General features: G+C 39.2%; 1 protein-coding gene across 6 annotated transcripts in view; it reads right to left on the bottom strand.

Moving 5' to 3' along the window:
- Nucleotides 1–17,610, bottom strand: part of garnl3 (GTPase activating Rap/RanGAP domain like 3) — a 63,089-nt gene that overhangs the window by 6,095 nt on the left and 39,384 nt on the right. For 3 of the 6 annotated variants that reach the window (XM_032540041.1, XM_032540046.1, XM_032540045.1), the window contains exons 6-27: nucleotides 16,776–16,840; nucleotides 15,124–15,187; nucleotides 14,955–14,981; nucleotides 14,340–14,415; nucleotides 13,967–14,065; nucleotides 13,766–13,869; nucleotides 12,409–12,517; nucleotides 12,193–12,238; nucleotides 11,914–12,020; nucleotides 11,696–11,811; nucleotides 11,138–11,260; nucleotides 8,235–8,309; nucleotides 7,883–7,997; nucleotides 7,717–7,743; nucleotides 7,472–7,576; nucleotides 6,537–6,653; nucleotides 5,926–6,092; nucleotides 5,178–5,336; nucleotides 4,728–4,794; nucleotides 4,259–4,366; nucleotides 3,155–3,273; nucleotides 2,068–2,203 (exon numbers count right to left, since the gene is read on the bottom strand). In XM_032540041.1, coding sequence (XP_032395932.1) covers nucleotides 2,068–2,203; nucleotides 3,155–3,273; nucleotides 4,259–4,366; nucleotides 4,728–4,794; nucleotides 5,178–5,336; nucleotides 5,926–6,092; nucleotides 6,537–6,653; nucleotides 7,472–7,576; nucleotides 7,717–7,743; nucleotides 7,883–7,997; nucleotides 8,235–8,309; nucleotides 11,138–11,260; nucleotides 11,696–11,811; nucleotides 11,914–12,020; nucleotides 12,193–12,238; nucleotides 12,409–12,517; nucleotides 13,766–13,869; nucleotides 13,967–14,065; nucleotides 14,340–14,415; nucleotides 14,955–14,981; nucleotides 15,124–15,187; nucleotides 16,776–16,840 — 2,131 coding nt within the window. The remainder of the gene's footprint in view (nucleotides 1–2,067; nucleotides 2,204–3,154; nucleotides 3,274–4,258; nucleotides 4,367–4,727; nucleotides 4,795–5,177; nucleotides 5,337–5,925; nucleotides 6,093–6,536; nucleotides 6,654–7,471; nucleotides 7,577–7,716; nucleotides 7,744–7,882; nucleotides 7,998–8,234; nucleotides 8,310–11,137; nucleotides 11,261–11,695; nucleotides 11,812–11,913; nucleotides 12,021–12,192; nucleotides 12,239–12,408; nucleotides 12,518–13,765; nucleotides 13,870–13,966; nucleotides 14,066–14,339; nucleotides 14,416–14,954; nucleotides 14,982–15,123; nucleotides 15,188–16,775; nucleotides 16,841–17,610) is intronic. The other 3 variants (XM_032540044.1, XM_032540047.1, XM_032540042.1) reach the window with 2 other exon arrangements.

Raw genomic sequence — 17,610 nt, 5'->3', positions numbered from 1 at the left:
ATGCAGAATCATATGCATAATGAGCTCAAACAGAAAAGAAAACATGAATCCCTTCGAGAAAAAGGATTAACCGACCCAGCCTAAAAGCATAAAGCTCATCCTTCGCTAATTGCAGCAGCAACAGTCAAACCTTTCTCCCTGTTAGCCTTAATGGAACCTGTAAATACCTGCTCCCATCAGGAAAGCAGAGGACTGGCTTGATGGTGCACACAACCAGGACATTTTATTAATTTTTCCTTTATCTTCAGCTGTCTGAATTACATAGATGCATCTGAGGATGACTTTGCGTCTCTTTTAACAACTAGAAAGTCTAATGAAAAATGAAAAGTTGACATTGACGTGATCCATCAGTCTGTGGGGCTCCTGCTGAATGACAAACCTCCTGTATGTCATTCACAACAGCTGTGCATCACAAATAGTCCCCATTTTAAAACAGTTGTATCATATTGGAAGAGGTCAGTCGTGGGGGGAAAGGAGACTCCGAATGATCAAATACACAATAAAAGATTTGCAAGGGAGTGAAAGTGGACTGCAGGGTGGGAAGGAGGGTCTCTTATTGATCCCTGAAAGCATGCCCTGCCTCTGAGGACTCTTATTGTGAGCCTTAAATGGTAGTGATGGTAGAAGGTATGTGGGTGATTAGTCTGTTCCTCTTTTTGTGGCTGGTAAGTATTGAGAGGATCATAGCGTTTCAGCCCTTTAACTACAAATTACATTTACATAACTGCCGACCAGTTACTAGATTGAGTTCCTACCTAAGTTGCAACCAAAGGTCTCCATAAATGTAATTATAGGATTGAAAGCAATTAGTAAGAGAATCGATCACAGTAGACATTGTGTTAATCAATGTCATTACCATAGCATTAACGTTAGGTTTTATGAATGACTGTTTGGAAATGGTGTGTTCTAGCTTATTACTCTTGCCAAAGACCTCCATTTTTGTCAGAACACTATCAAAAAACATGAGTGAGCCACACTGTAGCACTGGGTTATGTGTTCCATTATTATCATGAACATGGCTACTGTTTATTTTGAGTCAATCCCACATACACAGTTCTGTTGTTGTAAATGCTAACTAAAGCACAACACATATTACACCCCAGCTGAAATGGTCCCCAACAAATGCACTAATTACTGCCGTTTGAGAAATATGTGCTAAAAATGACAGTGCCCAGCTGTTTTAGGAAAATACTTAACATTTAAACAAAAAAACTATATACAGTATGTGCATCTCATTCTTAAAGCTTTATATCATTAGTAGGAACCAATAAGGTTGGGCCACAGACAGAAGAGAGAAGATGGAAAGTATTGAGTGACTCAATATATATTCTAGTATATTCTTGACTTCGGTCTTTTAATGGGATTTGTGACATTAAGAAAAATACACGTTTCCCCATCCCTGTTGTTTTTTTCCAGTTATTTTCCCTGCGTGCTTTCTATTTAGTTATAAGAGATAATTTAATGTTTTTGAGGGCTTTAAAGTATCTGCAAGCTGATTTTCATATGGTACTGAAATAAATCGAAGCAAATGGCTGCACGCTGGGAAATTTATTGGAAATCTGGGAACGAGGATCAACTATAATGTAAAGGTAATGGGCTAAAATATTTATATATGTATACATTTTTAAAACAGTAGGGTTATTTGAGGTATAGTAAAAAAAAAAGCTATGGAAAGGTTACTTTGTAAAGATCTGGATCTTTCCAAGTGTCATTTTGAGTAACGCCAGCAATGAGGACATTTTGACATAAGACTTAATTACGTTGGTATTGTACAGTGAGAAAGGATGAGGTTATGATGATGGGGGAGATGAGTGCAATTAAATATCTTGCCCTAGAAAACGACATATGATTCAACTGTGAGAAAGTAAGAACTCTGGAGGAGAAAGGTTGCAAATTCAATTAACTGTTTGGCTGAGATACATTTATGTAAATTGTTCTCGAGCTCTAGGCCAACACAGTAGCATCAAAAGTCATACCGGTCTGCAGGCAACGTTGACATTTGAAAACCTTTAAAATTGAAGCTACTACTATCAACATCCTCTGGTGCTTTCGCTGCACAGGGCTTACCATCACCGAGTGGGGAAGGGAACACGGGCATCTCATAGCCAGTGGGCGTCTGTGGGGAACTCTGGGAACTGGTGTCTCTCGAACTGCAGTTGGAGGCTGAGCTCACCGGAGCAGACGAAACAAAATAGATGTCCGACTATGGGTGGAAAAACAGGACACATAGAGTAAAAGGGGTCAATAAAGAGACACGGCATACATGTAAAGATGCCAGGAAAAAAAAGAAGAAAAAGGGACAGAAATGATAGACTTAAAAGGTGAAACATGGAAAAAACATAAATCGAACATGGAAAGAGGAGGACAAAGTACTGTTTTATGCCCCATGCACTGTGGTCTTTTTTAAATTATCTATGTGTATGAATTATGAGTGTATTATTGATTTGCAACCATAAAGACTGCCAGAAATATTTCCCACCAGGGTAATAAAGATTGATTGAAATGAGAGCTGAGACAGCTACTTCTATAACGCACAGTGAGGCCTTCAAACACTAAAAAAACACTCACAAGTTAAAAGGGCCCTTGCTATAGTTTAAGGGTCTTCAACGCTTTTTGGGCCAAGGGCCCATAACCTGAAACAGAGACGAGCAGGGACCCTCTACTACATAAATGGTATAAAATTGAATTGCACATTAAACTTGGCCTACAATGCGCCTTTACGCATACCTTTTTATGGTGCCCTACAATACTAAGCAATTATTTACGTATTCATATATCATGTTTTAATGTCAAACATACATATGGCAGGCGCGTGTATGTTGAAGTTGTTGTTGTTAATGTATATTTTCAAACTATTATTTTTTATTTATTTAAAAAACGTGTTCAACAGTTATTTGCCAGCCCCCTGCAGTGACTCTGAGGACCCCCTAGGGAGTCGCGGACCCTCTGTTGACAATCTCTGCAATAGTGAAACCAAGTGTCTTGTACTGTAGATACACCCATAATGCATTTCTATAACCTAAACCAGTGGACCAGTTTTGGACCTCGAGCAATAAAATATAACTTACATAAATTATTTACAAAGTTGCAGTGTACATTGTTGACAAGACCAGGGCATGGACAGGAAATTGTGTTAGCTGTCAATCATACTGACCCGTGAAGCAGCCAACTGTAGCTCGGGAACCACTGCTGTGTACACAAGGTTGCCATTGACCACTAGTCGGATCTCAATGGAGTCCGTTGTGAAGGCCAGGATGTAAGGAAATGCACACACTGCAAGGCAACATAAGTATATGATAAATCCAGGGGCACATGATCAACATAGGCCATCAGGGAGATAACTTTGGTCAATTGCTTAATTCCCACAATACAATACATTTAATTTTCAAATGCCATCACTAGCTGATGATATATGCAGAACAATTAGGTTGAGCATCTCTCTTAGGGGCTCTGGATGATTCCCTTGTCCTCTGTTTGATGTGAAATGTACAACAAGGTGAGAGCAATATAGCATGAACGACAGTGTCGACAAGTAAAGGATGATTCTGTAAAACCCTCAAACAAACTGACAAGTGCAACTTGACAGGAAGAGTTAAAGAGCTTGGACATGATCAATAATAATAGGCCTTGGTTGACTGGACTGAGTGAAAGAACCAAGACTGAATATGAAAGTGATATTCAGCTTTTTTTTGCAGAAAACAGCTGATAATCTGTTTAATGAAAAGCAGTGAGAGTGACCCAAATAGGGGCAGTAAAAATTAAAATCAGATCAGCTGAAAGGGTCTAAAAGAAAAAAAAGGAACTGCAGAGTCCGGTGATTCACTTTTGAATTCAATTATACTTTATTGACTTTTTGTTGATTTTGGATTTTTTTTGTAGGTTTGTAACTACGAGTGACAACTTTCAAATCACACATATCAATTTAAAAATACTGATTAGGGAACCTTTACAGTGGCTCTCCAATTTGTTTTATGTCATCTGATTTATTCCTCAGCATGTTTGTTTTCAGTGTGTGTGTTTGTGTGAGTGAGAGAAAGGAGGACAGCAGCATATTGTTAAGTACTGAGTCAAGGTTCCAGTACCAATTATATTTGCTTTTCCTCACCAGACACATATACACGTGTCCACATGCAAATAATCACATTGGCCTATTGGATGCTTGTGGCTATACATGGTGTTTCCATGGCAACATCAAGTCCTGGCCAGGCCAGCAGCATGTGCTGGGTGGGGCCCAAACATTGTTGAGATGGTAACCTACCAATAGCATTGGGCATCTGGTTCCAGCTGAAGTGGAAATCGGAGGCGTTGGACTGGATCATTGGTGTGGAGCCGTTAAACGGACAAACTTTCTTATAGGAGCAAATATCTGTAAGAGACGGACAGAAAGAAGGTTCAACTTCCAAATTAAATTTAGATTTAGTTTTGTCTGTTGACTGTTGTTTTTCTCTATTTTATTGCTATTCAGAGAAATTCGAGAGATATTTGTCATTTTATCTAGACGTAATAAAGAAAACAATATGTAAAGTAGGTGGCTGCATTTTTAAAAGCCATCTCTGAACAAACTCTAAAACTAAATATTCTGGAGCATTCTGTGCTAAGACTTTAAATTCCAAGAAGGTGCAGTAGCAGAGGAAAACCGTTAAGGCTCATCTTTGACAAAAGAGGCCGAGACCTGAATCACTGAATCAAACAACAGCTCACATATTCAGAGTTAAACGAAGACTCACAGTTGTAACACAGCAGCAGACCCGCCTCCCCGTCTTCATACACATCAATAGCTGCTACAAAATTTACCTGCAGGCAGAGACAATTCAGTTTGGGGGAATCATTTCAACAAGATGAAAAAGGTCAGGTATGAGAGACATACAAATAATGCCAGGTCACATAGCCTCAAGGTACTGTGTAACCATCCAATATAAAAGAAATATTTCTACTACAGTTTGGTATTTATTTTGTTTACTTGTTCAAAGGAGAAAATGCTTAAAGCAGAATAAGATGGTTTATTAGAACAGCTGTTCATCCTCCAGCCTACTCCTTATTGCTGGTGGCTGTGAATGACAACGTGTTGATTTATCCAAGCAGCCCGGAAGTCATCAGGCAAACAAAGCGACTACCAGGAGGTCTGAGTTCAGAACAGAATCTGGGTTTGCATGTGTGTGTATGCACGTGTGCTTCACCCTGTTGGCATCGACATGATGTAGCCGGTAGGCATCTCCAGTGCTCTCATTGATCAGGTCAAACTGATGTTTATAGGCCACACAGATCATGTTGTCATTTTCCCCCGTCGGCCCGTCCACCAGCGCCATCACCACCGGCGGGTCACACAGACAGATCTCCTAATGCATGGATGGTACAAGAGAACTTCAGTGTACACACACACACACACACACACATACACACACACACACCACACACACACACACACACACACACACACACAAACACACACACACACACACACACACACACACACACACACACACACACACACTGTGTGCCATGCTAGCTGTTAGTAATTCCTTTTTGCAGTTTACCCATGGATGTACAGACACCTATGACTGGATTAATTTGAAAAACTTGAAAATGTCATGATTATCAGGCAAGTTTAGGGTTATAAGGAACTTCTTTTTCTGATTTCTAAGTGTATATTTGCTTTGGACATTGTGTCCTCGAAAAAGTGTAAGTCACACTGAATAAAAAAATATTGGTATCACATCTGTGTGCTCAGAACTGAAATAACATGATCTTGACTCTGAGAAGTAGTACATGTATAATCATTTTGTGATGCAAATTGGGGCAATTAAGACACTTTAAAATACCCCTTATTACTTTAAAGGGGAATTAACGGTATATTATCCTATTCATTCATTCGTTTTTCTATCCATTTATTCATTATTTTATTCACTCATTTAGAATCTATCGTACCCGTATGTACTGAAACTCCTCCACCGGTGAGTCTGTGCTTGGGGCGACGGCGCTGAAACCTTCAAAACGTGGATGTTTCCTGGTGATGAGGAGGAGTTTGTTCCTTATGGCTGCTACTATCCTCAGCTCTGAGCCGTGGTGGGTGTTAATGGAGTATAAATGACAGCCTGGGACAAAGAAGAAGAGGGAGGGGAGCGTTAGAGACAGAGAGACAGACAGTACATTGGACATGTGCTGTGCTGTAGGTGTTGTTCCCTGGCATCATCCCACAAATCAATGCACCCACCACAGAGAACTGGCATGGCACCAGCAGCAGTTCAGAGGTTGAGTGTTTGCACTGCCAAAAGGACATTCATAAAGGTCACAATATCCTGCTTTAGGCTTACATGTCTATGTGCATTAGGAGGGGATCTCTAAAAGGCCAATATGAACAGGAGAAATAATTTGCAGAAAGCAAAAAAAACAGTTTGAATGTACTATAAATATGGATACCCAAATATTGTTTAAGACAACTGAATCAAAGTACATTTCTTCAGATTACAGTTTATTGCAGTTTTTCTTTGTTGTTGTTGGGATTCATTCGCATGCCTTGTATTGTCGGAAAGTCGTACCTTTAGTTTTCTCCAGTTTGTTTTCCCGGCTGTCACACTTGCTTCTGACCAGCTGCTTCTCCTCCAGGCCTTTCTTCAACGTGCTGAGTCTGTACACATAGAGGCGAGAGTCCTTCCCTGGAAACAAAACAAAAGCCACTTCTGTTTTAGATGTAGTTTAATTTGCCATCTCTCATTTTTAGCATCCTTCCCACGGCCAGACAATGATGCTGTACTGCAGGATTACTAGAAGGCTTCTTAAGGCTAATGTGCTTTCAGAAGCTTAATTAAAGCCTACACACAGTCGTGACAAATGTTTGTGCTGCCATCACGTAATCACTATCAAAACCAAGTCAACCCTTTTTATCAATATTAGGGTTAGCTAATCATCTGCAGAGTAATTAATTACATGTTCTTCCGGTTGAGGCAAACATGAGAGGAATCAAAAAACAGCTGGTTGTTAGTGCACAGTGACTTCTTGTATATATATATTCTCTGTGTTTTTTATGCTTGTGAGTCTGCATGTGTTTTATCATTTCATCATTTAATCTGTGTGTGTTTGCATATCTGTTTTTAGCCCACTCCTCTCTCACAGTCCTGCAGTATAAACAGACACACACTCTCATATATACACACACACACACACACACACACACACACACACACACACACACACACACCAAACACACACACACACACACACACACACACACACACACACACACACACACACAGCCTCGATAGGGATTGGTTCTCTATAGGTCAGCTTCCTTAGGTAACAGCCAGAGATCAATGTGTTCACTGGGCAAACGGAGGTGGAAAGGGTAAGTATGTACTGAGCAAAACAGAGTGAGATGACAGAGATGAAATAAAAAAAGAGGGATGGGAATAATGAGAAAAGAATGATGAGTTTAATACAGTTGAAATGAATGAGGGAGGGGTTGGTCCAAGCCTACCTTTGTCAGCTCTGGTGATAAGCAGGTCCTGAGGCTCGAGAACGTGCACCTGCTTCACCACCATGGTTTTGTCAAACACCTGCACTGGGGGCAGAGCTTGAGTCTCTGAAACAAGATGCATACATCATAATAAACAGATGGGTAAAGTTTGACAAATTTGTCATAACTGAGGTTGAAATATTTGTAAAAAATAGCAAAAAAATCCTCTGAGCTAGAAACTGGAAGATTGGTTGCGTGGCACTCACCAGCATTGGGCAGAGCTGGATCAGGGCCTGAAACATGGAAAACATCATTACCATCATTGTGTCAGCTGTTGGCCTTGGCATTCTGTTGAGCTCAGAATTTAATTCATATTGATTGGTGGCTTTATTTTAGAGGACATGGGGACATATCAATCAGGGATGACCTCACCATCCAGCAGCATGACCCCCGCTGTGTCGGTGGCAGCCAGCAGAGACTGACCCCACGAGTCGGCACACACAATCTCGTAGGGGAATGTGCTGCAGAACGACTGGGACTCCCATGGCTGCAGCATACATGCACAGACAAACATATAGACACATGTAGATATAGACAGAGGCAAGCATATTGGAATTAATATCCACTTGCTTTGCAGAATATTGTTTTGGAAATATTTAACATAAGGAACCAGATTTCTTTCAATTTCTTCAAAAAAATAACATTTTTGGATTCAGTAGCAGATTAATTGACTTGTTAAGATAAAGACTTTGTGCTGTAAAATGTCTCAAACACATGCTCTCACTTCTTTCCTGCACAGGCCGGTGGTAACAAGGCTAGTTGGGGCATCTCCTCTCACAATGGTCTTCAGCTTCAGAGCCTAAAAACAAAATGACAACAACAACAATAACAACAATGTACACGTAAAAGTCCTGCATTCAAAAGCCAACTTAAGTAAAAGTAGAGCAAAATGTGCTTCAAGTTTCAGTCAGTGATTAGTTATACATTGTTAGAGTGTTAACACTGATGCAACAACGAGTAGGTAGCATTTTACTGTTTTGGCTCATAAAGGTAGTTTTAACTACTTATGAACAGTTACTGTTTTGTTTTTTTTAAAGATTATTTTAGGACAGCTGAAGACATGAAAGGGGAGAGAGAATGACTTGCAGCAAAGGGCCGCAGGTCGGAGTCGAACCCACAGCAACTGCATCGAGGAGTGAACCTCTATATATGGACAAGCACTCTACCAGGTGAGCTACCAAGGCACCCACCTGTTGTTATTTTAATCCAGTGGTTCCCGATATACAGTTTTTTTGCTCCCTCCAAAAGGGTAACAAAATAAATCTGATGGATTGTAAAGTAAATAATGATGTAGGTGAAAAATGAAATTCTGAGACGTAAATTTGTATTCATTTTTCAGATTTCTTTCTAATCTTTTGTTTTTTGCTGATGAAATGTTGGATAAGTTTATCACTTTGGGCCTTGAACTGATTAAACTGATTTAAATGTGACAATCTGACGAGTTTAGAGGAGAAAACGGTTACCAACTCTTGGACACCTAAAATGTAACACGAAGTCCCAACTAGATTCAAGTTTTCTATAATTGTGTCCCATACTTTGTAAAAAGTAAAATGTTTCCCTCTGAAATGTAGTGGATTAGAAGCATAAAGTGGCATTAAATGGAAATATTCAATTAAAGTACAAGTACCTTATAGTTGTACTTGAGTGTGCCATGTACCACTTTAGGTTGCACACATTTTAAACCTACACTTAAAATAACTGATCACTTCTTAAAATAAATAATGTCCTTAATATTTAAACAATGGACAATGTCGGGAGAAGACTTTCAAATCATGGACCCTGCATGCACTGCATGTGAAGTATGAACTTCATCACTACCATCACTAATATTTAACTAGCAAGCCCTTGTTTCCATGCCTATTATTGCACTGAAAACTGTGACGACAGCTCAAAGAGGTGGAAAGGATCTGGACAAGCAGACTGGCAGTGGCAAAATGTGTTATAATACAATAAATATAAAGTGTAATTGCTCTAAATCTCAAATAGAATACAGTTTGCACAAATGATCAAGCAGAAGCCATCTGATTGAATTGACAGTATTCAATCCAAGCTGCACAGTCAAGCATTTCTATTTACATATCTGCATAAACAAGCAATCTCGAGGTAATGAAATCAATACCAACCAACAGAACAATGACATGGCAGTGCAGTTTACTTTGCCATCCGTGAGAAAATATCCATAAAAAAATAAATGTTTTGACCTATCAGGAATCCATGACAACAGGAAATCATTGTGTACAATGTGTATTACACATTGAGAGAGTCAGTTTAGTTGAGGACAAACACCTTGTCTCTTCAAAACTGGATAATCAATAATTTAACACGTCTACCTTCCTTTGTTTTCACGCTTTACAGCACAATGTGCCGAGGCCTCGTCTTTGTGTTTACGAGCAGAGAGCAACATGAGCAAGCAACCAGGTAGAAAACACAATCAGTACCACCAAGAAGAACAAATGTTAACAACTGAAGATAAACAAAAGAAACAACAGAGACAGAATAACTTAAGTAGCATAAACGTATATCTCAGGGAACTAATTCAAAAAAAGGTACAGACTGCGCTAACCTAATTTCTTTGAGCAGTCTGTTTGACAGTGAGCAGCTGCAATGGAAAATACCCACTAAGTGTTTATTTTCAATGTAGACTGAGATCTATGAACCAGACCAGGCCACACATTTGTCCAAAGAATATCTAATATCCCACAAACAACCTGAAAGTAATTATTTCCATAAAGCCAGAGATCATCTAGGTTTAGCATCATGGACAGTTCTCTATACACTTCTCCTTTTTTGTTTCCAGACTTTGTTCTTGTATAACGATAGTTACGTCAGCACTCAGAACAGAGGTGTAATGGTGATTACATCAGCCCAGTGTTCCTACAGTATATTATTTCATCCTGTCCAGTTCACTTAGCTGTTTGTCTGGATGTACAGCCCTTGAATTATTGTATCCTAGTATAAAGAGTCACAGATCTTCCTCACATATAAGAGAGATGTCTGCAGCACTGCTACAACTGCAGGTTCTCGATTTGGCTCATCATTGTGTGAAAATTGAAAAATGCACTGGCGCTGGCAAATAAGTGTCTATAAGGGTCACTAAAAAGACTACATTTGGAAAATACTCACTTGGTTTGATTATAGACTGATACAGCTTTGTACTGTATAAACCTTCCAATGCATTTCTGCACAAAACACGGTCTGATGATTTTGTCCCCCAACACCGAACCTATCCTGAATTTAATGTTAAATGTTACAATAATTAAACATTTAGTTTATAAAAGTGAATTATTTTTTCTGTTAAAACATTACAAAATTGAAGCATCTACGAAAGGTGAATATCATTTTCATAAATGGATGTCAAATAAATAAATTTGACCGACTAAGTGAATAAGTGGTGACATTACTTTATGTGTAATGACAACAAAGTCAATGTTTTTTTGTGCTTACATGTGTTTTTGTGTTTAGGTTTCTTAGTTGTCTTTGTGTATCTTGGTTTCCATGTGTTTCTGCCTTCTTACTGCAGAGCTCTGGTTGGTTGGTAATACTGTTGGTTTGTGTATGTATGTGTGTGTGTGTGTGTGTGTGTGTGTGTGTGTGTGTGTGTGCGCGCTTGTGTTTTTTCTTCCTTACCTGCCCTATTCTGACGAATTCAGCCTGCCGTGCCTCTTCCTTCTTACGTGCCGACTTCGGAGACTCAGGCAGCACGTCGCTGAAGGACCGCCGATTTAACATGTTCTGAGGAGAAAAAGGAACCTAAACGTGGAACCCCAACGTGCACAGAAACACAGAGAGGGAAAAAGAAAGCAGAAAGGGGTCTTAGAGACTGACCCTGGCAGGGTGTGAGAACAGCGGCAGTATTAACACAGTGAGAGCTAAGTAGTGTTAGGAGCAACAGGGAAACGAGGGGAAAAGAAAACAAGAGAAATAAGAACAAAAGTGATGTGAGGAGAGCGAGAGAGAGCCCTGCTGAGAAAGTCAGCATTGCAGTAATATCCAGTCGGTGTGGTGCAGTATGCGGAGGCAGACTGAGGGCTGCAGTGGAAAACAGAAGACCACAACTCAGGAGTGGCTACAGTCACTGCCAGAGACTGAAGTGACAAGGAAGCAACTTGGATGGACAAAAAAGTATGTCTATCCAAGAATGAACAAGACACTAGACTGGTAATCAGCAGTGCAGCTGTACCGTACCTTGTGCAGGTCAGGCATGAGGTCCTGGTACAGCGAGCGGATCAACATGTCAAGGGTCCGCTGACGCTTTTGGGCAAACGTTGGCGTCTCCAGTGTGGCTTTCTCTCCATTGATTACTGCAGAAGATGAAGCAAGATCACATTAGGAAAAAAGGAAACAGGGATGGTGCATGTATTGGCCATGTTCACATTGATTTTTTCTTTGTTTTATTTACTTACATTTGACTAATAAAAAGTCCCTGAATTCGTGGTGATCAGTAAAAACAGGCGGAGATGGGAGAGGGGGTCCAAACAGTGGAACACTCTCCTCTGAGAATATCTTCAACCTGTGACAAAGAGAAGACAAATAACATCTTTCTTACACTTATAATAAGAGGAATGGGAGAAATCAAAGAAATAATCGAGAGGACATTGTAGCCATAATTTTTCAGTAGAGAAATTCAAAAACAGCGTCAGGATTGGAACACCGTACACAACAGCATTAATCTAAGGACTCACCTGTAACTGTCATTCTGGCTATTATACCTAACTAATGCAAAAATATCTGGAGGTGAAGTGAAGGAAATACAGATTTTATAAGAGACACAATAGCAATCCATGTATCTTCAGTATTACAGCGCTGATGTGATATCTGTTCAACAGCAGGAGCTTTGCTAAACATGTCACTGAGTAACACTTTATTTCTTTGACAATCATTATCCGTGTGAAGGATACGGGTGAAGTGCGATCGGATCATAGATGGTTTGAAGGACGACGATGCGTCATCCCCTTCCTGGAATACTATGGTGACAATGTCATTTCCAATGTGTCTCTTTCTCTCCACCTGCCAGAGAGGACATAACACAGGGACACAAGATGAGGAAAAAACGTCAACTTAACCTCAGTACTCTCTGATTAATGTGTGCAAGACAGGAACTGTCTTTAAACCGGGATTAATTGATCTTATTGTCACTTAGGGGCAGAGCAAGCTGTAGCTTAGCAAACAATTGCCTTTTACACATCCAGCAGACACACAATTAGCAATAATTTGGAGTTGTGTTTCTGTACGCCTGAAAAATGTAAGCACAATACCCCCATCCCTCCCAAGATAAAATCCAGACAACTGCACACATACACATCATACATACTGTACATACAGTACATCCATAGGCACAAATATTACAGATATACACATATTCATCTATATTTGCTCACATAAACCATCAAAAGAAACTTGCGGAAAATGCAATACAGTACTGTGATAACTACATTTGACTCTTAAAATATTGCAATCAACAATCCAACTGCCGTAATATTCTTGAGTGAGTTGTTGTAATACGTTACATACACCTCTCAGGCACAAGCACAGACTGTTCCTTATTATTATTATTTTTTTTATCTTTAGAAGAAATCCAATTACATGTCAGATCTTCCAAGCAGCTCCCCTTTTAAATAATATTCACTAATATTGGTATTACTGAATGGATCTCTACAGTAAAGTAATAATGTCTTTTTTTTTCTCCTTTTCTTCCTATAGTGAGAACATTTAGCCAAGTTGGCTGCGATTGTACTGGCTTCCTATCAGAGTGCTGTTAAAGTAGGGGCTTTTCTCTGCTAAATGACAGAGCGATGAAGACCTGTGACTGTAGTGCACTAAAGGTTTCTGCAATTTCTTTAGCACAACCAAATGGGTCTGATCTTTGGGCAGAGTTGGTGGTGAAAGAGAAGTGAAATTAAGAGTTTAAGTTATAAAAAGTCATCCTCAGGGGAACATGAATGTCTGAACCAAACAAAATGGCAATCCATCTGATAGGTGTTGAGCCATTTACTCAAAACCACAAATGTTAACCTCATGGTGGAGCTAGAGGACAAGTCAAGGGATCAACAAGGTCTATAGGATTCATCCTTTGGGGATCCTGAATGGCTGAGCCAAATTTCATATCAATCCATTCAGTAGTTGAGATTTTATCAATCCATTCAGTAGTTGAGATTTTCCATTCTGGGCCATAGTGGTGGGACAACATTGCCTCTTTCCTAGGGTGGCTAAAAATGAAAGCTATATAACAGGACAAAAACACATGCAGATATCCACCTGCTGCTTATTCTCTTTAGAGTAGGGTAACATGGTGGAGACATGGAACATGAGCTCATGGCCCTGATACACTGTGTAGATGGACTTAATCCCTGTAGTGTCATCTGCAGGTAAAGAGAAAGACAAAGGCAGTTGGCATATTCAAAGGCCTGCAACTTTAAAATGATGCTAATACAGTACGTCATTCAGCAGATCTCTTACTCTTGGTGTCTAGCCCTCCGCGGTAACCTGCCCATCCCTGCAGTGTAATGGAATCACCCAGAAGATTCAGAAACTTATCGAAGCTCTCACTTCCCGTCTCTGAAACCAGCAAACACAGGACGTTTGACTTAGCAGAAGTCTTCTATTGCAGTACATTTTGTTTTGATACAGGGATAGCTTGACATGTTGCGAAATACACTTATGCGCCCTCCATCTCTGACTTAGATGAGAAGATTGATGCCACTCTCATACAGTAAGAGTCTAAAACGGTATTGATCTTCTCATCTAACTCTAGGCAACACAGCGCTTTTCCCAAAATGACAAACCATCCCTTTAATAGTTTTGGACATTAAAAAAAGTTAGAGAGATTCACCATTGCTAAACATCTCGTCATCTGTGAGCTGTCCGTCTTTGGCAAACAGGACACCAAATTTAAAGTTGACAGAACCCTACAAAATTATAGCTGGGTTACAATTATGAAATAATGTACATTCCATGCATTTAATATCATTGTTTATTGACATACAGTGCTACTATTGTCAGAAATATAATGCAACAGATACATAAAACGGTATTTAAACTGCTAATTATCAGTCTTTACAGAAAAATAAGAACAACAATATACAGAGGGAGTATTTATCCAACATGAAGACAGTATTAATAGCATGCTTTTACTATATAATAACATGAGACAAATACAAAAATTAATAAAGTACAACTGTAGTTAGAGATATATTAAATTATTTTTCCTGCAAGCTTCAAGACAATATTAAAGATTTTTTTCAACGGAATGGCAGAGATTTTTACCAGATAAAGAGTCACTAAATAATCAAACATTTGGATATCTGTTACATGTGGGTACAGTTTGTGAAGGTTACCGGAAAGGGCATAAAAGAAGTACTGTAGTCTCTATCCTTGAAAACAAATGATTTCTACCATAACCAATTAATGAATAAAACTGTATTGTGAGAGCAGTATCATCCCATACCTCCTGTTCCTCCAACACCAGCAGATCCTGAGGAAAGAGGACACAACAATTATTATTCACAGTGACCAGCCTGAGGACATTATACAGTTTAGATGCTGCTGATCATGCCAGGCATGAAATGGACGGGTGCTACATTTCATTAAGAGCTGGGCAATGCTCTAAATCTGACCTTCTGAATCTCCGGGTTGAGGATCTCCCTGGGGCCTCTCTCAAACCTATCCATGTTCATTGCACTGAGAGTAAAGGAAAGAGGAGAAAAATAAGGAGTTCATGTAAATGTAAATGGACTGTATTTATATAGTGCTTTGCTAGTCTTAACGACTACTCATAGCACTTTTACAGAGTACAGGAACCATTCACACACATTCATACACTGTGGCCAAGGCTGCCGTACAAGGTGCCACCTGCTCATCAGATAAACATTTACACGCTCTCACACACCGATGGCACAGCATTGGGTAGCAATTCGGGGTTTAGTGTCTAGCCCAAGGACACTTTGACATGGGACTGCAGGGCCAGGGATCAAACCACCAACTTCTGATTGGTAGGTGACCGCTCTACCTCAGCCACAGCCTCTCACTAGTGAAGGAAGTAGTAATAAAAAAAGAAAAATGGTTACTATAGGATTGATGAAAGACAAATGGCCCAAAGGGATTACGCAGAAAAATGAGCGAGACTTGATATAGGGGATTTCTCCTCCTGCTTGTACCATTTGTCCTCATTCAGAGTTGTGAATGAGGACAAACGCCGCTCAGCCTGAGGAATTTATAACCTCCAATCTCCTGTTTCATGTTTGTTATATCCTGTTACCTGCCAGTCACGAACTCTGCTACTGGAAACATAATGTTGAAGATATTTGTTGTCAGATTGGGTAGTTTTCCGAGTGATTGGGCTACTTTTATGTGATTGAGCTGGTAAAACAGTAAAATTAGAAACATTCTCTGCTTTCAGCTTTGTGAATATGAGGATGTGCTGCTTTTTTTTGGTCATATATTAAAATTAATATGAATATCGTTTTGAAATACTGACCAGACAAAACAAGCAACACAAATATGTCCACAATATGTGTTCTGGAAAATTATAATGGCAATTGTTTTAAATAAATGTTCTAACAGTTTATAAACAAAATGGTAAGGAAAATAAATGCTAATTGCAACCCTTAACTGATGGCCGACAAAACAAAATGACATTTCAGTACTTCACAACTACACTGAAAATATCTGTCTGATTAAAATGATAAACAGTTGAAAACTAGCCAATTGGCTAACACTGGCGCATTTACAGAAATGTGCATTAATGTGCATTGTCCTAATCAAATAAATAATAATAAACTCATCATGCCTACACTGTTTGATAATGGCTTGTGAAAGCTGGTCACTTAAGTGAGGAGGATTTGGAGTTTTTTGTATGTTTCATTGTTGTGTGTTTACTGATGTGTAAATGCAAGCATATAGAGACCAATCTGCATGTCTGTATCTTATTCAAACAGAATATTATCATACCCCACTAAAGACTTAAAACACTATAATTACTTTAATATCTCCATGTAGGTATGACCATGTGCTGTTAAAATAGCATGCACACAAGCAGGTTGGTGGCGAATATGCTTGCACCTACACCAACGTTAAACACTGTCAAACATAGTATCAGTATACTTGTATACAGTATACATGATAAATACCACTTTTATGCTAATTGGGCAAATTTAAGGCTTTGATTTTTTTCGAGTCTAGTGATGACCAAAAATATTAATATTCATACAAGTATTGTAAAGAGTGAATGAACTGTGGCGTCTGTAGAGCCTCAGGCTGCACTTCTCACCTTAGGATGGACTTGACTGATAGTGTTTTAGTCGGGCTGTAGGGGAGGCTGATCTTCAGAGTGCCCTGAGCAAAAAAGAATGACACAGATCAGGGATTACAAACTCTTTTCTCTGAGGAGTCACTTGCTCTAACCTGTTGCATTGTTGCTCATTTATTAAAGAATATCCAGCAAACTCAGTATTAGCCAAAATCATTTCACAGCCCACATGGTTTTCAATCAGTCATAGAATAAATGCAAAAAAACAAATTAAAGCAGAGCAGTTCAAGCCAAACAGTTGTTCCGTTCAACAACAACAACAACAACAACATCCTGTACCAGTTTGAGTCTGACAGAAGACAAATCAATGTGATCAGGCAGCGGAGGTGCACCTAATCAGGTTCCAGATGAGGCTGGAGGCCAAAATTAAATCCAACCTATCTTGGTCATGAAGCTGAGTCACCACACTTCAAACACACAATAATGAACAAGAATCTCACATACATACACACAAAACTGGAATAACATAGCCCCTCAACATGCCATTTTGTGCTGTCTTATATTTAGATACACTTAAACTAACTGTATATTGACTCTTACTACATCTCAGCATTTATATATTATGTTTATTCATGAAAAGTATATTGTGGTATTACTGATATGACATACATAATCATCTAGACTACACTATATTGACTCTTTCCTACATCTCAGCATTTTATAGTCTATTTATGACTATTGTGTTATTTCTGATCTACATTACTACCTAGTCCACTATTTCTAACTGTATATTGACTTTACACGACATTCAACATCTACATAGACCGTCTATTCCGGTTAACTGTGTTATTACTGA

Source organism: Etheostoma spectabile, chromosome 16, assembly GCF_008692095.1.
Source record: "Etheostoma spectabile isolate EspeVRDwgs_2016 chromosome 16, UIUC_Espe_1.0, whole genome shotgun sequence".
Taxonomy (NCBI): Eukaryota; Metazoa; Chordata; class Actinopteri; order Perciformes; family Percidae; genus Etheostoma; species Etheostoma spectabile.
Note: the sequence above shows the minus strand (reverse complement) of the source record. Positions and strands in the feature narration are given on the sequence as shown.